The 22,734-nt window shown below is 32.1% G+C and overlaps 3 protein-coding genes across 3 annotated transcripts; 1 reads left to right on the top strand and 2 right to left on the bottom strand.

Annotated features, from left to right (window-relative positions):
• The first annotated feature begins 4,437 nt into the window (after positions 1–4,437).
• Positions 4,438–4,970, top strand: LOC143556527 (late embryogenis abundant protein 2-like). The gene is made up of 2 exons (XM_077045820.1): positions 4,438–4,551; positions 4,755–4,970. Exons 1-2 carry the CDS (start codon positions 4,487–4,489, stop codon positions 4,963–4,965), a joined length of 276 nt encoding a protein of 91 aa, XP_076901935.1. The 5' UTR covers positions 4,438–4,486; the 3' UTR covers positions 4,966–4,970.
• Positions 4,971–12,282: 7,312 nt separating this feature from the next.
• On the bottom strand, positions 12,283–18,825 carry LOC143556538 (uncharacterized). The gene is made up of 11 exons (XM_077045828.1): positions 18,756–18,825; positions 18,516–18,641; positions 18,272–18,400; positions 17,907–18,161; positions 16,863–17,301; positions 16,054–16,746; positions 15,818–16,011; positions 15,505–15,662; positions 14,450–15,047; positions 12,825–14,357; positions 12,283–12,329 (listed from the first exon to the last, which is right to left on the bottom strand). The coding sequence occupies exons 1-11, from the start codon at positions 18,823–18,825 to the stop codon at positions 12,283–12,285; spliced, it is 4,242 nt and encodes a 1,413-aa protein (XP_076901943.1).
• A 2,217-nt stretch (positions 18,826–21,042) lies between these two features.
• Positions 21,043–22,463, bottom strand: LOC143556537 (uncharacterized). The gene is made up of 5 exons (XM_077045827.1): positions 22,457–22,463; positions 22,246–22,415; positions 21,775–22,129; positions 21,578–21,687; positions 21,043–21,471 (listed from the first exon to the last, which is right to left on the bottom strand). The coding sequence occupies exons 1-5, from the start codon at positions 22,461–22,463 to the stop codon at positions 21,229–21,231; spliced, it is 885 nt and encodes a 294-aa protein (XP_076901942.1). The 3' UTR covers positions 21,043–21,228.
• Positions 22,464–22,734: the final 271 nt, after the last annotated feature.

The following is a 22,734-nucleotide window of genomic DNA, read 5'->3' as shown; positions in this document are numbered from 1 at the left end:
AGTTAAAAAAAAAAGGTTACATGTTTTAAAATCTTCAAAAACAAACTAACAAAACATTAAACTTATAAATATAAAGTTGTGACATATTATTTCTAGAAAAGCCTTCTTATTCGTCGTAATTATTGAGCGGCGACTTCTTCCTCGGAATTACTTGTAGAAATGCCTTCTTGTTCGTCGTGCACTCGAACATCAAGTGGTGTTTCATCTTCGAGAGTGGTTACGTGTTGAATACGATCGATTGAGTCCAAGTGATCCTTTAAGCAAATGCACATCTCCACCGACTCCGAATTTAGTCTTGTTCTTCTCACCGATATTACCCTGCCACTAAGAGAAAAAACGGATTCCGAAGCTACCGTAGAAGCTTGGACGGTTAGTAAATCACGGGCCATGGTGACAAGAATCGGAAACTCGGTTTCCTTTACCTTCCACCAAGCCAAAACATCAAAAGTGCCATATTCCTTTTCGGATAAACCGGTAGAGTAATCATTTGCACTATACCTTCCTAGTTCGCTTGAAGGGGTGTTACCCCTTTGTTTTTTAGCCGTTACGTTGCGAACGGTGTTCATAAGGCTAATCATGGGATCTCGTACTCTAGTAGCACTTGAACTTGATGAAGACCCCCCCGGCATAGGCATGTGTATGTTTGACCCATATTTATTTAAATAAAAGTCATACATAAATTTAAAATTCAAGTTAAAATAATTTTTTGCCTCTGTTGAAAAATTTGGGTCAACTTCATGCATATCTAAGGCTGAAAAAATTTCATCTATCACACATTCAACCCCCGTAACATTTAACATTGGGTTTAAAGCGGCGGCGCAAGTAAAAACCGGTGGCAATTCAAGAAAGTATTTTTTTAAATTAAACTTCATTGGTAATATGATGTTTGAAAACATTGGACTTTTATTTTCAAATTCTTTAAGATTGTTAACCATTAAAAATAACTCCGAAAGAACCAAGGGACTTGTCGGATAATACGTTCCCGATAGTTTCGTAGTTGATGTTTTAAAAACTTCAAGAAAAGTCGATAAGTCATTGATAATTTCCCATTTCTCATTTGAAAAGGGGATTGCCAAATCATTCTCGGCAAGACTAGAATGAAACATTTGTAAAGTTTCTCTTTGTTCCAAAGCACTTTGAAACATTATGCAAGTGGAATTCCATCGATGAGGTACATCCCAATTAGCTCCCAAAGCTTTTCTTCCCGTATCTTTACAAAATTTTCTATATTCCATTTGTCTTTTTTTACTTTTCTTAAAAACTTCATGTATCATTAGTCTAAAATCGTTTATAACCGATGTAACCTCATCCGAAGCAAGTCCGTCTTGCACGATTAAATTAATGATATGTGCAACACACATTGAGTGAAAAAATACACCATTGCAAATCGGCGTATATTTTAATTTTAATTTATCAACCGCCGATGTATTATTCGACGCGTTATCAAATGCCATTGAAAATATTTTATTTTCTAGTTTATAAGTTTTTATAACATAATCTAAAATTTCAAACAAATTATCTCCCGTATGTGGATACTCAAAAAGTTCGAAAGCAATGGTGCGTTTCATCATTTCCCACGATGACGGGTCTACCCAATGAGCGGTGACACAAAGATAAGATTCGGGTAGACCATGTGGAGCCGACCAAACATCACTAGTTAAGTTTATTCCGGTATTTATATTTTCAAAATATGCAATTAGTACCTCTTTGGTCTTCTTCCACAATTTTAAACAATAACGTTTAAGAGTATGACGACTTACGTGAGTGTATTGTGGTTGAAGCGTATCTCGAATCATGGCGGTTAAGCGAGGGTTGTCGAAGTGGCTAAACGGCAAAGCTTCTTGAATCACAAACTTCGCCATACGATCTTGAACTCGATCAATTTGGTATGTAAATATTCCGCCTTCACTATCCATTTGCGTTTGTTGCGAATCGACGTTCTTTTTCAACGCCTTGCAATACGGTTTTTCGATGTGTTTCTTCAAATTTGAATTCGAAAGTGGGTTTAAATAAACCCCACAAAACTTGCACAGAGCCTTCAATGAATGGTCACTCAATTCAACCAAATCCCAATTGCGCCAAATCTCTTGATTACGATTATGAGGTACAATACGAACGAAACTTGGTTCGGCGTTGGAACCTTGACCAACCGATGATTGTGAGGCAGCCATAACAACAAATATGAATATAGAAGAAGAGAAAACAAGAGATTAGAGAACTCAAAACGTTGTAATAGCGTTTTTTTGTATTTTTTTGCGTTCGAGATTGCGTTTTGAGTGTTGTGATGAACCCATGACACCAAATACCTATTTATACTAGTAGTGGGGTGCTTGGGGGAGCCAAAAATGGCTATTTTTAACCCCAACGGTCAAAAAACGGCCAAAAAAACGATTTCCAACGGCTATAATCGATCCAACGGCTAGAACCGGTTCCTAACCGGTTCCGGATGGTTTGGTTCCAGAACCGGTTCCGGTTCGGTTCAGGTTCCTACCCGCCCCCACTCAGAAATGCAAGAACTGGTCACGGATAATCGGGTTGAATCAGATAGGGTCCGTTTCCTACAAAAAACGGGTAGGAACCGGTTCGGGTCCACCGGTTCGGTTCCAGGAACCGGTTTCGTTGATCAACCCTAGTCCCACTACCTAGAGAGATCGTAACAAGTTTTTTATTTTCTAAAAAAAGGGTTAATGCTGAAGACGAGGCTCGAGTGCGTGTATCCCGTTTTACGGGGTATACAAATAATATACCTTATATATATAATAACTTTTTTTTTTCTTAAAAATACGAGACCTTCAAATTTCGAAGGTCTAAAACCTAACCTTTACATGTTTACTTTGTCTGGCCGGCCCTACATAAATGAGAGAGGTGGATTGGATCATGTGAGGAGAAATGAATTTTCTTTTGTAATTTTAATATAATCATTTTGCTCTTGGTGTTTCGGTCATCCAGTCTTTTGTAATTCTTTTAACTTTGACTAACTTCCTATTTTAAATAAAAATTATATATATATATATATATTACATCATATTTATACTATTATCTTTTTATGTTAACTTCAATAATTAATGAGTAATCACTGCTATTGTATTAAGATTTTATTTTTATTTGAAAAGTTCCTCAAATAATAAGAAGAAGCGGCGCAACTACACAGGTGGGCAAATTCATGTATAAAACAATCGACCACTTGGCATGTCTCACAAACCAAGTACCAATCAACAATGGCATGGAATAAAACTTATAAAAATATATTGAAGCTATAATAATATCTGTCCATTCGATTAACAGGAAGACAGAGAGAAGATATGAATAGGGATATAATTACAATAGCGATAAAATTCAAAATTTTAAATTTATACAAACTATTTTATGTGTTTTAATTTAAAATTTTCTTTTGAGATACATCATCCACGATCATATATATATATTTAAAAGTATATTTTAAAATATTATTTTAATAAGAATATATGAGCGTGAATGATGTAGCTTAAAAAATAATAAAAGAAAACAAAACAAATAAAATGATTTGTATAAATTTAAAGTCCCTTAAAAGATAAAAACAAGATTTGTCAAGTATTGTTTTCATGACTTCATCCAATATAATTATGAGATATATGTTTTTCAGGGCCGACTTAAATGTTGTGGACAAAGTAAGAATTTGAGACTCACTTTCTAAATTTCATTGCATCAAATGTACAAAACAAATAACTAAGCAGAATCAAGTTAATATGCAATCTCATCAAACAGAAAAATGAAGATAATTTACATAGATAAATGGTAAGTTTCGTAACCCCAAGCTGTCTTTAAGAACGATGGATGGATACTGATTTGCCGAAATAATATTAAAACCTAATCAACATAAAGAACACATATTTGGACGTTTCATTGTTCAAGGTCGACTAGGCCTCAATAGTCTAGGTTCCTAAATTCCCAATTTTCCAGACCTACATGCTGCTCAATCTGTTGTACATTTTTTTTCTTTTAAGATTGGAGGCCTTAGGAGGATGGAGGCCCAAAGCCATTCCCTCAATTGAATCACCCTAAAGTCGGGCTCCTTGTTTGTTTTTCAAGTTTAGCATGTTAAGGAACTTGTATTACTAAAACATAATATATATTTTCGTTTTTCATGTGAATATATATTTTTGTTTTGAAATATTGTTAAAAGAATTTTAATAAACAAAAACAATTCATGTTGGTTTTTAAATTGTAAAAAAATAGTTTTAAGGGGAATATCTAACATTTTTTTGGAATCATACTTGGCAACTAAATTTGAACTTGAATTCTTCTTTCATGAAAGTTTCCCAAACAACAAGGAGGAAGCGGCGCAACTACGTACATGACCATTGACCTAGCTAATTATAATTTCACTTCTTCATCCTCTATAAATACCCATGTCTTTCCCTTATTATTATTATTATTATTATTATTATTATTATTCATTCATTCGTCAATAAATTAATTCTCCAGTTTTCATATTCAAACTCCGAAAATGGCTAGCGCTAAGCTCATCTCAATCTCCTTCATCGTCGATCAGCTCTCATTCGTTGCCGCCAGGTAATTTTGCGTCACAATTTAATTTCCATATGTTAAGCAATAGCATTTATCTCAAAACAGGAGATAGATAAAATGGCAACAAGTTGTGCCGCAACTGTGCCCTTATGAATAGTTTCAATAAATGCATGTTGTGGTTACGTTTTGTGTTTTGAGATTAAAAGTTTTGTTGATTTTTTTATCTAACGATGCTATGATTTGAGCAGGCGTGGGTTTGCGACTGCGAGTCAGGGGATTGTGTCGAGGGGAAGTGGAGTTGCGATGATGAAGAAAGTAGCAAGTGATGAATCGAATAAGTCGACTCCATGGGTTCCTGATCCGGTAACCGGTTACTACAGGCCAGAGGGCCAAACCAACGAGATTGATGCGGCTGAGCTTCGTCAAATGCTGTTGAAACAGAAAAACCGTCGTAACTGATTTAGTTAAAAATCTTGAATTTGTTGTTACTCGACTATTGAGTCAACAATCATTTAGTTAATAAAGTATTGGTTCTTTGTTATTTGATGATTGAAAACCAAAAGCTAACGAAAATACTCAAAATCAATTTCAATTGATTTTTATGGTTTAATGATTGCAATAAAGGTAAAGATGTTGGGTGTAAAGTTGTATAAATAATTGGTTTAATCTCGAACCGGCATAGGGGGGGATTTCGGGTACCCCTATTTGGGTATTACGGGTATTGTGGCTACATCACCACCGGTGCTTCACGAAAGAAGCCGTTAAGGGTGTTTATACCCGCTGAATGAAGAGAAGAGAGGGTGTCTGTGTGTGTGTTTGTATGACGAAGACAGGTCCCACATGAGTCATATTGAATGGGTGAGTTATCGTTGACCGGATTGTGTTTTTGTCGGGCTAACACGGGTTGCACCATGTCTCTCCCATATAAGCTAGCCTTAATAATTTGTTACTTTATAATAACATGATATATGTAGTTTTATCAAAAACTTTGGTAAATATCTTATTACTATGGATGCCAAGTACTTTACAAGTACTTGCAACTCGCTAGTCGACTGCCTTTACACCGTTAACGACTTCTGAAACCATGCTTATTAGTTTGGGCTTATTTTTCTTTATAATTTTAAAATTAAAATATCTTAATTTTTATATTAAACATAAAAGTATAATCTATAATATATATAAACGAAAACATAAAAATCCTACGTGTCGCGATGTGGTCGCTCCCCCTATTTTTGGAGTCACCAGATTTGCTTGATTTTTAAATGGAGGCTTCTCATACATTTGACCCGAATTCATGGGTATGGATCTTACCAAACCCAGATATTCCTTAAACGGGTTATAACATCTCATTAAATAAAAAATTATATCACCAAATTATTGATGTAAAAATCCTATAAAATAGGATTACTAAAAATTAATATCTTATCTATTTTAAAAAAGATATATATATTATTTAAATTAAAAAACCAATTTAATTTATAGTAAAAAAAATAAACGGGTCTTTGGTCTCATCAAACCTTAAGTATATTATTAACTTTTATAAATATTATTTATAATTAAAAAAACCAATTTTATAGTAAAAAAAATAAACGGGTATTGGGTCTCATCAAAACCATATAGCTTTAAACCGTGTTATAACATTTCATTTATTTGTGAAACAATTTATTATCAAACCGTAAGTATATTATTAACTTTCATACAATAAAAAAATATAAATCAAAAAATAAATATATATTAGAACAAACAATATAAAAAAACCCCGTAATACGGGGATAAAAACTAGTTTGAATATATCTATTAATAACTTAATTCATCAACATACAGTACGGTAGGATGAGACTAGCGATTAAGCAAGATTAATAAGGATTAGTTAAATTGAAATTTATATGGTAAATTTTCAAATATTCATACTTAAAACATATTTTTTTGTCTTAGTAACTAGTTGGTACGGTGAGTAAGGATTACTAAATTAAATAACCATTTAAGATAGACCGGTTAGTTAATATAATAAAATCATTCGATTAGAAAAAAATTTCATAATTGAGTGGTTGATTTGTAAGGTTAGTTTATGTCGAGGTTGAAGCATAAATCGTTAACATGTGTCGACCATAGGATATATTATATGGGTAATGGGTTAGTGGAATCTTTGTAATTCCAAACCATTCAATATTTCTGAATCTTGTCCCACTTTTAGGTATGTTTAAACATGTAACTCATAATATCATATAAGTTAATATAAAGTGGAGGGGTTACATTGAAGCTCGATTTTTGACACGTGACGTCTTGTCAGTATGAGGGTGAATTTCATTTTAAAATGTAGTGGTTTGTAGCTCAATGTTACCTCATAAAATTATATATATATATATATATATATATATTAAACACACATAAATATTTATTAAAAAAAATAAAGACCTGGGGTGTGGATGGCTACATTTGGACGATTTTGCCCAAAATCGCTCCGCTACACACCGCCTAATATTCGCTCAATACAATTAGTCGGTATAGAGCTTTAAAGTAACAACTAGAAACCAAATCGGAAGGGTTTTTCTCCTAACACCCTCTCTTTGGTGGGTGGGTTGGGGGGACCCTTTAATATGCCGTGTACGACTATACGCGACGTATTGAGAGGTTTTCCACCAAAAGAGAGTGTGCCCGAAGAAATTAAACTTATGCAATTACCTGCAAAAACATAATGAAAAGTTTCCAATTCCAATACTATCCAAAAAATAATAATAATAAATTTATATTACGACTAAGAAAATAGCGTGCGAGTACTTATGCAATAGGTCCCTGATGGACAAAACCTTGACGCTGGTATGGCGTGACCCGATCTGACCATCGCCAATCGTGAAACACCAATTCCGCAACACGTCGTTCAGCGTGTCACGTACGCTCTCTGTGTAAATTGGCTAGTGTACCTCCTGCAGCGTGTATAAGGAGAGCGCCACGCAAACTGCTCCTTCAACATGTAATTGTCACCCCCGAACATGCGGAAATAAATCTCCGCACGACGACAATCCACCCCTGGACCATCGGCACCCCCGGCTTACCCACCTCGCGTGCCCTGAAACAATATTAACAAGTTATTGTATTATTGTACATAAATGGTGTTACATAAATTGTATTTGACAAATGGAATAACAAGCATCTCAAACGAAACGTAAAGTAAATCTCTAACGTTAGCTCACGGTGTGCCCGTGGGGCATGGAAAACAATCGGGACCCGGGGGTATGCACCCACATAATGTCCTTCGTCCTCTGCCGCTCGCCACAACTTTCTATAAAAACCCCAACAAATGATCGAGTTGGGTTGCGGCTGCATTCGACGGGGTATGGAGAACCGCTAGGCCTAGATGCTAGCCTGCGCAAACTGCAAGTGGGGTAATCATGTATCACATTGTCCCTCTCGATGAAGATCGGTGGCGGCTCATCCAACTCCTGATTGTCGTGTTCCATATATGGTTTTTTTTAAGCTTAAGATCACTTAATATTTATTATAAAAATTATTAAAAATCTACTTTAAAATATTATGAATTAAAAAACGAACATTATAAAAAATTATTTTATTTAAAATGTTATTAATTTTAATTTTTTTAAAAAAATAATATTTGTATTTTAGTATTATAATAAATAATTTTAAAATGTTATTAATTAAAAAAAGAGTATTATACATTATTATTATTATTGTAATTAAAATGTTATTAATTTTAAAAAGAATATTATTAATTAAGAAAAGAATATTATTTATTTAATTTAAAATACTATTAAACTCATAAAGTATAAATTAAAAAGGATGTTAGTATTTTAGTATTTTAATAAACTATTTTGAAATATTATTAATTGAAAAAGGAATATATATAAGGGGTGAGTTAACGTACAATAATGGCTTATCGTATATTAGGTATGCGACATTCAAGAACGTTTGATTAAAAAACGTGTGGTGGAAATTTCGTAAATAATCCAACAGTAGTTCGCGATCAAAATTCGTCGATTACAAATCAACTCTAATCCAAATTCGGAACTTGTCACTCAATCTAATCCAATTTCTAAACTCTAATCACATCTTACAGTATGAAATCTCAAAAGTCAAAAACCAAAATTGAAAAGAACGTCACTGAACATTAAAAATCTTCAAATTGATAAAAAATTGATGATTTAATCAATCGAATTGATGTGTAAGAGGCTTTAAAATCATCAATCGATTATGAAAATACAGATTAACACACTTAATTGAGCTATGATTAGGGTTCATGTTTAAACGTTCTACTCAAAGTTTATACGTTCTGACCAAAGTAAACACCAAAATGATGATTTTAATCAATCGAATTGATGTGTAGAAGTATTTAGAATCATCAATCGATTATGGGATTGCAGAAATACGCACTCAATCGAACTCTTATTTGGGTTCAAAATGTTATGTTTAAACAATCTGAAACAAAACTGAAGACCTATAAACGTTCTGATACGTTCAATGAAGTTCTTGGTGTTAAAAAATGAACATCTTTAAACGTTCTAATACTTTCAATGAAATTCTGGGTGTTCAAAAATCATGAACATCTTTAAACGTTCTAAGAAGTTATGGGTTTTTAAAAAAGTTTAGAAGTTTTGAATTTCTAAACAGAACTTCTAAACAAAACTTCTAAACTAACAAAAAAAAAAAATTAAACACCTGAAGTTTAGAACTTCTAAACAGAACTTCTAAACTAACAAATGTTAAATGTTGTGTTTTTTCAAATGTTAAACCTTTAAACGTTCAGGAAAAAAAGTTTAAACGTTCAGGCAAAATAGTTTGAACGTTCAGGCATAACCCACTAAAAATTGAAAAAATTAATCGACCGAATCTTCAAATTGATGATTAATTAGATCAATTTAAAGGTTAATTGATGAATTAGGTTCATAAATTTCAATTTCAATTTTATCAAAATATTAACAAACCTGTGAACAAATAATAGACGACGATGTATGATGATTGTGGATGGTGGCTTCGACAATGGACGTAATCGTTGTACGATGAAGATTGCTGAATGGTGACGATGAAGGTGGACGGAATCGATGGGAGTAGTGAATCAGATTTGACGAAAATTACAAAACTGCCATAGCGTTAAATTGAAGATCGACGGGTATACGAGTCGCGTACGTATTGTATGATAAACCATTATTGTATTGGATCCTTTATCTCTCTCTATATATATATATATAAGGGTTCAAATAAAAAGAAGTTTTTTTCTAGAAATGGTAAGAACTAATAGAAGTTTGATATTTGGCATTAAAACCTATAGTGAAAGAACAATTATAGGAAACTATGTCGGTTATAATGGTGAAAGAGTAATTGTAGGAAACTATTTTTGGTAATTTTAAATTCCACCAATTGATTGATATGATCCAATGGCTATGATTTATTCCTAGTCTTCGTAGGAAACTACCTGTTTTTAGGATAACTCTCCCATATATATATATATATATATGTATTAATAAGAAAGAATATTAGTGTTTTAGTACTTTAATAAATTATTTTAAAATAGTATTAATTAAAAACGAATATTATAATTATTTTATTTAAAATTTTATTAATTATTAAAAGTGTTAATCAAAGAAGAATATTAGTATTTATTAATTTAACAAATTGTTTTAATATATTATTATTTAAAAAAAATGAAGGCCAAACGCCGCATATAATTTTATATACGGGATGTAGCTCATAATGAACATCTATTGGTGAACATCAACTTCCTCTTCATCAAGACGACCAACTTTCTTAAATTGAGTTTTGTTCTTCTAAAGCAAAATTCTTCTTGACTTTGCTCTCCTAACACTTGAATCCATTCTTTGTTTCAATCCTTTTTTGATGACAAATTCTTGGTTTTCTCATTTGATGAACTTCGTGAGTTCTATTCACAAAATGAAGTAGAGGCTTGTCTTCATTTGTGAAATCAGCCTTGGTGTCACTGAAATCAGTATCAAATACTTGAAATTCACCTTGTTCATCATTTATCACATTCTTGTCATTATCAAGAAACTCATCTTTATCATCAAAAGTTTTTCTAAACCGATACAAATAAGATTCACTTTGTTCTTTGTTTATGTTCTTTGTGTAATTCTCATTGAAGGATGGAGGAAAAGTCTTTTACTTATCTTCAGTCTTAATCTCCTTCAACTTTCAAATGATACTCCTAGTAGAAACTAAATTCTTCAAAAAGTCAACTATTACTTGTGTTTCAATCAACTCCTTCTTACATTCAGTGTACATTTTCATTACACCATCAATTTGACCCTCTTGTTGCGTCTTGAGATGATAAGCTTCTAATGCATCATTTTTAAGTTTTTTAGTTTGTTCTTCATACTTCTTCTCACTATTTGCATGCATCTCAATCACTATTTTCTTATAAACCAAATTAGATAACAATTTCCGTTTTTCCTTTCTTAATTTTTAGTCAATTTTACACATTCAAAATAACAAGGTTTAGGAGTTAACTTTTCAGATGATTCTAGTTCAGCTTCAACCTTGACCTGTTTCCAGCAACATAAAAAGGTTTAGGAAGGTTTAAAGAGGTTATTAGAAACCGGTGGGTGGGTGGCTCGAGCTTCGCAACAGGTTTGTAATAGTTAAAATCTAACTCGAGCTCTAACCGAATTGCCTTAAACACTGATTGTATTTTGGTATATAATTATTTAGATAATTATTATATTACTATTAAATGTGTATTGTTATATGTACTTAATGTACTTAATTATGAATTAAATAGACTATACCAATTATTGGTAGTTGCAAAAGACTATTTTACACTCTAGAAATGTTATTAGCACTTAAAATAAATGCATCTAAGAGTTGTACTCTATATATCAAAACTTGTGTAAAACTCTTAAAACTCAAAACATTCTTAGCATACCACACATTCTTAAATTCTTTATAATATAGCAAGTATTGATAACTCAACAAAGCATATGTAATTGATATTTTATTCTTAATCAAATTAAACAAAATTCATCCAAGATTTGCATTACATCAATACATTTCAATCTAATTTCCCTTCCGATAGAACTATCGTGACAATGTTTATAACTGCATACAGCTAGGACACGAGTAAAAATCTTTGACCGGGAATTCTTTGTCTACCAGACCACCAACCTTGAACCTGAGTTGGTCTTGATACCTATTGTCATTCGATATACCAAGCCAAAAGAATGTTATTTTTACCTTTACACCATCTATTCCCCCGAGATTATTCTGGGAAATCACACCTGTGATCGGGGGGCTATATCGGATCTTATAACCTCCCACATGAAACTCACAGGTACTACTGAGATTAACTGAAAACCGACCACTTCTAGGGTCCAAAGTGTATCCAGAAGCACCATTCGGAAGAAGACCAATCGGGAGGTTGTAGCTTTGTAGAACTTGATATGCCGATTTGTTGCCACCTCCCTCGGCAAATGGGAATAAAAGGATGAGAGAAAAGCAAAGAAACATCATTCCCAATGTCTCCCTATTTGGTTTTGTGAGTGCCATTTTTTGGTGTTTCTAATAGATTTCAATGTGTTGGGCTTCAAGACTATATGCTATATAAATAAATTCAAAAGGGTATACCAGCACTTATATATAAACTATAATAACTAATGATATTAATTGTTTATGTACAAAATATTTACGACTCACATGTTTGAAATATAAGCTTCTCTCATATATGTATTACAAGTCAATTGACCAGATACGAAGTGACTATGAGAATCAAAATATAAAACTTACCTTCACTAATGGACAACACGTAGACCTTGTTCATTTGATCTTCTTTGTGCTTCTAGTTATCCCCCAAAATTTAGCCACTTCAGATTTTAATCACAAGATAGTTAATAAAATAATAACTTATATGCAAGAATAAATTCGGGATTTTAATTAAAATATGGGTCTTCTAGAAGATATCGGCTACGAATATGTTTAATCATGTAATTCTCCGCTTTCAAGTTAGTGTTATATATATATATATATATATATACACACTAGTTTATTGACCCGTGGGCGCCACGGGTTGAAATAATTAAATCTTGTAACATAAAACGATAATTTTAAAGTCAAAAACAAAAATCATACATACATATTGCCACGATAATAGAATATACAATTGTTAATAACTTTCCAAGAAAAATAAAACGATCTTTACAATCACTCCATGGATAAAAAATAAAAACTTCATATATTATTAAACAGTTCCTTATAAACCACATTTGAAGTTTGATTTGTAACTTTACCCTCCTTGTCTAAAATAAGCATTTTAACTCCGGCTCTACTCTTCACTCTGGATAAAGCCACATATAACTGACCATGTGTAAACACCGGATGTCGAAGATATATTCCAACTCTTGCTAGGGATTGGCCTTGACTTTTGTTAATTGTCATTGCAAAACAAACCGCTATAGGAAACTGTCTTCTTTTCAACTTGATTGGCAATTTTTTATCTGTAGGAGTTAGTGTACTTCGAGTTAAGTAAGTGCGATGACCAATGTTTGTACCCGAAATGACCTTTACTTCGATAAAACGCCTACCGCATTGAATAATCTGTAATCTTGTTCCGTTGCATAAACCGTTTTTTTGATCAATATTTCTTAGCAACATTACTGGGACACCAACTTTTACAACCAATTTATGATTAGGCATACCAGAAAGCTTCAAACCATTTAGAAAATCCGGTGAGTGCAATGCTTGATCGAAACCAGGCCCGACAGTTTCAGAGTTGTCAATACTATCCGAACTTAGATATTCAATTTCTTCTCCCGGAAAGAAAGTTAAAAATCTGTCATTAATATCTTGGACAACCTCGTTTAAGGGTGCAAGTATGGCCCTTTCTTGGAAATAAGAAATATCATTAAAATTATCCAATAATGCAGGATAAACAAAATCAATAAGTTCTGAAAGTGGATCAGCAGAATCACCGATCAAAAGATCATTTGGTATTTCTATAACTGAATTACCATCATTGTCACCATCAAGTGTACCTTCACCAACTTCCAACAACCAATTTGCGAACTGGGAGGCCTCTTCAAAATCGGATGGGTTACACCCGACAGTTAACCTCATGTTTTTGGTTAACTTCAGAACTTTACAATTGGACCACAAATGGGACGAACAAAGTGACGCATTAACAATATCACTACGTGATCCATTTTGTATTACGGGTAGTATTTGACGAAAGTCACCCCCAAAAACAACAACTTTCCCCCCAAATGGCTTTCGAGTACTATCACGGTTAACACCTTTTAAAACATCTTTGAGACTCCTATCCAAAGCTTCAAATGCATGCTTATGTATCATAGGAGCCTCGTCCCAGATAATCATATCAGTTTGCTTAATTAAGTTGCAAACATCTGGATTTTTTGTTATTGAACAGGTAGAATCCTCAGTTAGATTTATAGGAATTAGAAATCTAGAGTGAGCGGTTCTACCTCCTTCAAGTAACAACGATGCTATACCGCTTGAAGCCACACTTAAAACGATTTTTGATTTCGATCGTATGGAAGCAGATAAAGTCTTCCATAAAAATGTTTTTCCCGTGCCTCCATATCCATAAACAAAGAAAACACCACCATTTTTTGCATCTACTGCTTCCATTATCTCGTTAAACACACTGCATTGCTCATCTGTTAACGAACTATAAAGTCGTTCAAACTCACCTGTCATATGATGTGTATCGTATGCAAGTTCTTCGTTCATAAAACGATTTGTTGATGCGGAAATTGAATCATCATCAGGGAAAGGCATGGTGGGAAAACAACGCAAACTACAATTGTTTCGCAACAGGAAGTTTTGAATTTCAAGTAGAGCGAGGTTCTTTAGTTGGGCTTCTGAAAGTACCAAATCTGTAGGCAATAAAAAAATTGTTAAACAATTAGGTTTTTTATAAACATATTTGTGATAAATCTATAAAAAATAAAAGAAAAACATTTGATACCTTTATTTTTCTGCTCTATTTGTTGTTTATATAGAATGCCATCAATTAAAAACTTCCAACTCTTTTCCCAAACATCGTCCGGCCGAGATAAACTATATGTGATTAACATTGTTGCAAATAAACCGCGTAAGTAGTAACCACTTGCAGTATGAGTTGCTTCTTCAATAGCTTCTATATACTCGTTGTCATCATCTAGAAGCCGTCTTTTATAACATGCATCTCTATACGTAGCACACACTTCACCATCAACCTTACGAATATCTTCAAAGCATTTAGGACCTTTAACCTTATTTAACAAAATTCTTAAAAAGTATGCTTCATTAAAGGCGGGTGGAACATGATGAATTCGACCGATGGAAAAACCACGTTTACGAAGCTCCCAAACCCTTGCGTCTTGTTTCCAAACAAATTTTGTTGGAAACTCTGTGTAAGTTAGGGTTTGTGCAAGATCATATTTCTGGTTACACTCCATCCAACCAGTGAATCTTGACGAACCAACAGTGGGTTTGTTTAAAACGTCTTCAACATCATCATCATCTGCAAACACAACTGTCTGTTGCCGGGTAAATGAAACGGAAGTCGAGTAACTGAAGGAAATCTATAATGCACATCAAAAGCAAATATTCTCCATGCCGCCTCACATGCAGACAGAAATCTGCAATCATAAAATGCCTTAACTTCGTCTACATTTTCATCTTGATTAGCAGCATTGTTTTGTACAAGGGATATAGTTGCACGATCGGGACCTTTATTAATGTACTTAAATAAATACTTTATCGAACCCTCTTGATTACACCATTCAACGTTGATATGGGCTTGATATTTTTTTAACAGTTTCTTGTTATAAGGAACAACATGTCTGTTGTCTAAATTTACCCCAGACTTAACAACAACATTACCCAAGTCTCTTCTTCGATAAACAGGAAAGCCATTAGAATCAATGGACGTTTCGTTTTGAAGTTTCTTTGGGAAATTTTTTGAGCATTCGTTATCCACCATGCAAGTGCATTGAGGGTGAGAACACCACATGGACCATGCATCATGTGGTCGCTTACAAGCGAATACAACTCCGGATCTTCATTCTTATCTGGAATTTCTGCAGAGATAAAGTTGTCTATACACTCCGGATTATGAATTTTGTGCTCAGAATGCAAAAAAAGGCAAATGTGTGCATGGGGTAATCCACGTTTCTGAAATTCAATTGTGTACACACCTGCACGATATAAGTAGTTGTGAATTAGATAACTTATTTAAAAAAAAAGATAACATATGTTAAAATTAATTGTTTTGATAGCTTAATTTTGATAATTATAATCAACAATATCTTAAAAAACCAATGTTATTATGAACTACAAAAATAAAACATACCAGCTTGAAGCTTCCCAAACAAAGCTTTATCCTTCAGATCTTTCATCAATGAATCAAGCTTCATTTTAAATACCCGACATAATATATCGGGCCTGTCTTCGGACTTTTGATTTTTATTTCGTAAAAATCGTTTGATTTCCGGCCAATTTGGGTTGCATGTTATGGTTATAAAGAAATCGGGATAACCAAACCATCTACATATAGTCATTACATCAAGGTAATTTTGCATCATATACCGAGCACCTCCGGTAAATGAAGAAGGTAAAATAATACGTTGGCCAGCAGAGGAAACGTCAGATGTTCCAGCCGAATGTAGATTTCTTAGGTTTTCATAAGTTTCAGACCTAAGATTTTTTTGTTGTGTGCGTACATAATGCAACCTTTGAGTCTCTATCATCGTGTACGAATCTACAAACAGCTGCTGAGTCAGTCTTCCGCCATTTAAAGTTAGCGGGTAGCTGTCTGGCCTATCTTGAAATCTGTACGCCCAAAATTCACGCATAGTGCACTTCTTGCGTTTGTTTTTTGTCGAACCTCGAACATCACGATGCAGTATGTAAATACTATAACCATCGTCACCATATAGGAAAAAAATAGGATACTGAAGAGGAACATATGACGGATGCAATTCACTAATACGTTTCAAAGATCCACTTTGAGTTGTGACAATAATCTCTCTTTTATCAACTGCATCACCAATATCACCAACGATCAATGCTGCGACTTCAGAAGTTGTTGGGAGGTTGTACGTCCTTGCGTCTCCTTTGCGTGTTCCAATTATTCTCAACTTTAAATCCAAATTTGGGTTTTGTTGAAAACAATCCCTTGCAATCCGATAACTTTTAACCAACGGATTATGAGAATCCAACATGTCCTTGAGGAAGCAAATAATTTGGTTGTCCAACAATTTATCAGTTGAATCTGTTTCCCTACATAAAAACATGGACAGGGAAAAAAATCAAATTACGTCTAATTAAAAAAATATCATTTTTTATACAAATATGAATGTAATAATTAAAACAATTAAAAGAGTTAAGTGACGTACCGAAATATGTCTCGTCTATTTGATATTTCATTTTCAGTATCGTAAATGTATAGTTGAGAGAACCGTGGTTTGGCGTCAGGCATTGGAAGAAGACTTCCCAACGAATGATAATTCTCTCCACAAAGTCTAAAAGTATATGGAGCGTTTCCTCGATTAATAGAATTATCAATCTTCCCACCAAGAGACGTAAAAGAAAACATGGAATTATATCGTCTAATGTTTTGAAGAAAATACTTGCTGGTACTATCATGACCAAGGAACAAATTCATATAACTCATTGGTGGAGGCTTGATGTTCGGAAGTTGCACATCACCGGTACTACAACAGAGTGAGTAACTTGTGACACCGTTGTTTGTTTTTCCTTTGTTGGTCTCTAAATCCCATAATAATGCTTTGCAAACTCCACACATGACATTTTGATCTCCATGATCTAAATAATCTGTTGAAAATAGAATATGACGTGAATAAAAAACAACTTTGATGAATTATATATATATATTAACTATGAATAAAGTAGTTGGAGATATTTTGTTAGTTAAACCATCACTTATAAAAAAAATACATTCCTAAGAAATCAATAGTTACGCATACATGGTTGAAATTATTTAATATATAAATTAAAAAGTTAATAATGGCTGAAATTATTTATTAATAATGTATAAAAGTCTAAAGCAAAGTATATAAATTACATTAATAAAAAAATTATACAGTAACCAATAAACTATTCATATCATTTGTTTTCTTTACTTCACATATGTATATATATTAATAGTTTACCACAAAATTGAAAACGTTATTTTGATTGGTGTTGTTAAATAACACTATGTCTTATTTAACATATGTATATATATATGAATAGTTTCCAAAAACATTAACTTTAAACAGTAGGGAATAACAGAATGAATCCAAAAAAGTACAACACGAATACATATAATTCAATGAAATATGATCTCCAGTTAAATTATAAATTCAATGAAATATGTTACAAAAGTTAAATTATAAATATAGTAGCTAACAAAACCAAATGTAATTGAATTCACGTACCTGAAGATATCGATTTGCAAGGATTGATAGACTCGTTTTCACCGTTAAGCGTATCAAATTGATCTAAGTTTGGCATGGGTATGGGATGATCAACATTAAAGCTTCTGCGAGACGCACGATGCGTTGATGAGGATTGACCAAACAACATTGTAGATGAGGAAGAACATCCAGGCCTTAATATATTAGATGAAGTAAAATGGTGGTTGGTAATATTAGATAGTGGTGTCAAACGATAAGTAGATGTCACATTCACATCTAAAATATAAAATTGGTTGTTAATATACAAAGAAACTACAACATCATATATAAATATTTAAATTCATAAATAACATGTGTTAAAAAAACATAACTTGTACTTGGTTTACCTGGTGATAACAACTGTTGTTGTGGATTTGTAGTTTGAGGACTAATAATGTTGAGTCTTCGGTTTAAAAACAATCTCTGATTTATTTGGTTTTCCATTAAGCAATCTTTTAATGTGTTTGTTGGTGAAACTACATAATTATTAATAATTACAATGTCAGTTAATAAAAACAATAAAGAAAAAAATTAATATAGATAAAAGAAATAACAAAAACATAATAATAAAAAAAGTACATATTAACTAACCTATGGAAGTTTCACCGGTACCGTTAATTGATAATAAAGGACGTGATGTCTGATGTTGTTGGCCCATTGTTGAAGTACTGGAATTAGTTGATTGAATGATTGTATTCAGTCTACTACCACAATTAACTACAAATACAAGTAATCATCATGATCAATTTAATTTAGTGGTTTATAACAAAATTATTAGAAACCAAAGTTTACCGGTTGATGTGTTGTTTATATTGTTGTTTAATAATTTACTTCTCCTTCCGTCAAGAACCATCTTTCTATGTCTTCGCTTATCCTTAGCAATAAATTCTTTGGTATTCATCGTGACAACTATTATATTTTAAAATTAAAATTTGGTTAATTAAAAGCACGGATATAAGAAATATATGTAGTGAATACATATATTTTGAATATATCGAAAAAGAAAATAAAAGTAAATAATGTACCTGTGTTACTGGAGCTTGTGGAGATATAACCTTCGTTAGTTGTTGGAGGGTGATTTTCTTGTCCATTGTAGAATCGCGTAACATTAGATGATGTCAATGGATGAGACGCTAAATTGGTTTTGTCGTTAGAATAACATAATAAATAGAATATAATAAACCATAAGTACTAAGAAAGACAAATTAGTCTGTACACAAAAGTTTTGTTATATTTGCTGAAATACGTTAAAGCTCGGTTAAGTAATACGCTATTGTAATTAGTTTTGATTTTCTTTGTAATTTATATAAAAAAACAGAATATTAAACATAAATATTAAAAACACAAATGAATATTGATTCCTTTTTGATTTTTAAATTGTAGAACGTAAAAAATGATTTTGGAGATCTATATTAGTTTGACGTAAAGAAGGTATCATTTAATACTCCTGTGTTATGTAAAAAATGGCGGTAGATATATGTAAAAATATAATTTATATTTTGTTTTTATAATAAAAACATATATAAAATTGATCTTCAATAGGTAAAAATTAATAAAATCATTTTATTATATGTATCTTTTAGGTAAAATATGATACTTTAAATTAGTTTTAATAACGAAGTAAGTTACGTTATAAAATATACTCAAATACACGACGAATAGCAAAAATTTTAGTTGCCGTATGTCATATAAAATATAAGATCTAATAAAAAAAGACGGTCATCAAATATAAAAAATTAAAATCAATTAATGAATTCTAAAAAAATTATTACCGTTTGATATGATACTCAATGGTTGTCTAGACGATGACACTGCATGTATTTGAAACAAAATTAATATTATTATAACATAGTATTTACATAGTAACCTTAAATTGTGAAAGTCACTAACCATTTGTATTATTCCTCTTATTGGAAGAGGATGATTGAGAATCTGTGGGTCTCTTTGATCTTGAAGACATCTAAATATAAAATTAAAAAAATATGATTAACATGTGAAATTTATAAATCTAATATGATGTAGAGAACAATAATTACATAGGCTGTAATTATAAGAATTGCGATTATGTAAAATAGCGTATTCTCCAAAAGTAAATCTTACATACCTTCAAACTTATAATAATACTCAACTTAAAATGCTATCAAAACTTCCGAATGAATGAATGCCAGAGTTAATAACCGAGCAGGTATTAGTAGTGACAATTTTAGAGTGACATGTTTTATAAGCTAACCTATTCAATATATAGGCTTCAGGTAAAGGTGTGACTGTTTATGGTAACCTTATTTTAAGTGAAGACAAAGTATATATGGTTGGAATAAATTATGTTATTTCTATATAAGTAAAAATTAATTGAAAAAATTTTGAAAAGTGTTTTTGTTTATAATTTGGCGTTAATTAACTTGTCTTTTTTGAAACAATCACTATGATTGTGTAATTGATTTGAAAAAATAATTATACATGCCATATTTCAAATATCTTTAGTACCAATTAAAATGAAGGACCGAGAATGTTGTTAATAATTACATTTATTCAGCACAAAATATTTGATAATAAATAACAAAAATCTAATTACCATAATCTTTGTATAACATTTGAATGAAAAACTTTAATCAAATTTCATTTATTGATTCCGTTTGGTACAATTTTAAGTAATTAGAAATGAACATAAAAAAGTTAATAACAATTTACATATATTGATGAATTTATTCCTATTATAAGGGACTAAACGATAACTAACTATTTAATGTAAAAATGGAAAGATTAAATTTGGTTAAAATTATTAATTAATAGACAAGAACTGGATCAAACTTGATACGTTGAATGCGTTTTATGTCAAAAAACATATAGCCTAATGTGTGATCATTAAGATGTGTAAAGCAAAGTATATCAATTCCATTAATAACAAATTTAGACAAAAAGCAAGAAGGTTAGTATACATATTTGATTTACTTAACATATGTATATATATATTAATTAATAGTTTTTAAAAAAATTGAGTAACTTAATTACATACGTTAGTGTTACATAATACTATGTCAGTTTATATGTTTTAATAATTATAATTATAAACGAATATTAACGTAAGGTAAACAAAATGACGAAAATTAGATGTCGCAATCATCAAAAAGATAAAACATACAAACTTTAGCATACGATATTATCTAAACATTTTAAATAGTCTTCAACCGAGTCATTACGAAAACATCGAAAACCATAACCAAAAGTGTCGACATACGCAAAAGAAAACAAAGAAAACTAAATAACACCCACGGAGACAAAATGATACGGATTTGGCTTACAGGAATCAGTTGATTTCCAAAAGTATAAGTGAATGTGTGTTTCGGTGGTACTCGAAAACACACACATCTCCATTCTCAATACCATTGAGGTCAATAAACAGTTGCCAATCATGGACACGCGACCTGTATGTCCCCTGATTTAACTCCAAGCGTATCTCTGTAGGAACGTCTATGCCCTCGGGATTGATTAGCATCAACGGTGTTTCAACATCCAAGTCATTGTCACGCGCAAAGTCAGCAGGCAAACGCTAAAAATAAACATATTGAAAAATTATCAATCTCCATATTAATAACCATCCAGAAGCAAAACCAATGTTTAAATAATTAAATATTTTACACGGTAATATCACTTACCAATCTATTAGAAACCACGACTTCGAGAAAGTTGTTTTGTTCATCTTCCAATTCATCTTGATCCATGTCTTCAACATCATCATCTACAACTTGAACTGGTTCATCAGGTGCTGGAAAAACTAATGTACATAGGATTATTATATTATGTTGAATACATGCATAGTGTCAAAAAACAAAAAAATAAGTTGAATTCAAACCTTCAGGTTCGTCGTCTCCAAAAAGTATGTCCATAAAATCAATTTGATCACTCAGGGGTGGACCGTAATAGACAAGAAGTGGATCAAAGTTGATACGTTCAATGTCTTTTATGTCAAAAACATAACATCTGAATGTGTTATCATTAAGATGTCTTAGAACAATATGGTCATTTTGCATAAGATTCACGTGTTTAGCAACTTCGATCCAAGCAGCGCCAAGACCAAAAGTTGATGCACCGTTGTTCAGATTAAATATCGGTAAATCCCATGAGACTCTATCAACAGTAAGAACATGCACGATTACTTCATGGGCAGGGTTATGAAAGAACAGGAAAACCTGATCAGTCCGCAATGGCTAGTAGACAGTGTAAATCAGTATATATAATTTGTTACTATGAACAAACATGACATAATAAAATTATTATTATATTTTAATGTAAGATAATTGATGATTTAAAATGAATGTTATACCATATAACTTAGAGTAGGAAATTTGACAGCAGCCTCCAAATTCTTTAAATCAAAAGTCGGGTGATCAGGGATGCAAAAGAAACGCCATTCAAGGTCATTAAGAGGTTCGAAAACAAAATGATCTCCAAAAGCAAATCGATTTCTCTGAACAAACTGATTCCATCCAAACGCTAAAACATATTCATTGTTGATGAAGTCAATATTTATAAACTGCCCATTGTCGTTATTGTGAAACAAATTAATAAAACGTTCTTCGGGTTCAAGTTGAAGTAAGTGTTCACATATCTCAGCAGGAATAACCTAAATGGTAAACAATCGTTAATTCATAAAAATCGTATATGCCTAAAAATTGTTATTAATAAATAACCAAATGTATTTATAATTAGTAATACATACCATCTGCGGTTTCGAAGGATCGTAAAACACAATAACCGCGGGTGTAAGGCCCCGTTACCGGTAACCCTACTTTCGTGTTGGATTTACTCATAA

The sequence above is a fragment of the Bidens hawaiensis genome, unplaced genomic scaffold (genome assembly GCF_021521415.1).
Source record: "Bidens hawaiensis isolate Kalapana, Puna unplaced genomic scaffold, B.hawaiensis_p1.1 tig00018610_1, whole genome shotgun sequence".
Lineage (NCBI taxonomy): Eukaryota > Viridiplantae > Streptophyta > Magnoliopsida > Asterales > Asteraceae > Bidens > Bidens hawaiensis.
This window is presented reverse-complemented; position numbering and strand designations above follow the sequence as displayed.

Coding starts and splice junctions, on each gene's coding strand:
- LOC143556527 (XM_077045820.1), top strand. CDS start 4,487: ATGGCTAGCGCTAAGCTCATCTCAATCTCCTTCATCGTCGATCAGCTC. Junction 4,552..4,754: donor CTCTCATTCGTTGCCGCCAG/GTAATTTTGCGT, acceptor TGATTTGAGCAG/GCGTGGGTTTGCGACTGCGA.
- LOC143556538 (XM_077045828.1), bottom strand. CDS start 18,825: ATGAATACCAAAGAATTTATTGCTAAGGATAAGCGAAGACATAGAAAG. Junction 16,012..16,053: donor TCATTTACCGGAGGTGCTCG/GTATATGATGCA, acceptor GACTATATGTAG/ATGGTTTGGTTATCCCGATT. Junction 12,330..12,824: donor ACATCCGGTGTTTACACATG/GTCAGTTATATG, acceptor TAAAATCTGAAG/TGGCTAAATTTTGGGGGATA.
- LOC143556537 (XM_077045827.1), bottom strand. Junction 21,688..21,774: donor TGGAGACGACGAACCTGAAG/GTTTGAATTCAA, acceptor TAGTTTTTCCAG/CACCTGATGAACCAGTTCAA. Junction 21,472..21,577: donor TCGTGGTTTCTAATAGATTG/GTAAGTGATATT, acceptor GTTTATTTTTAG/CGTTTGCCTGCTGACTTTGC.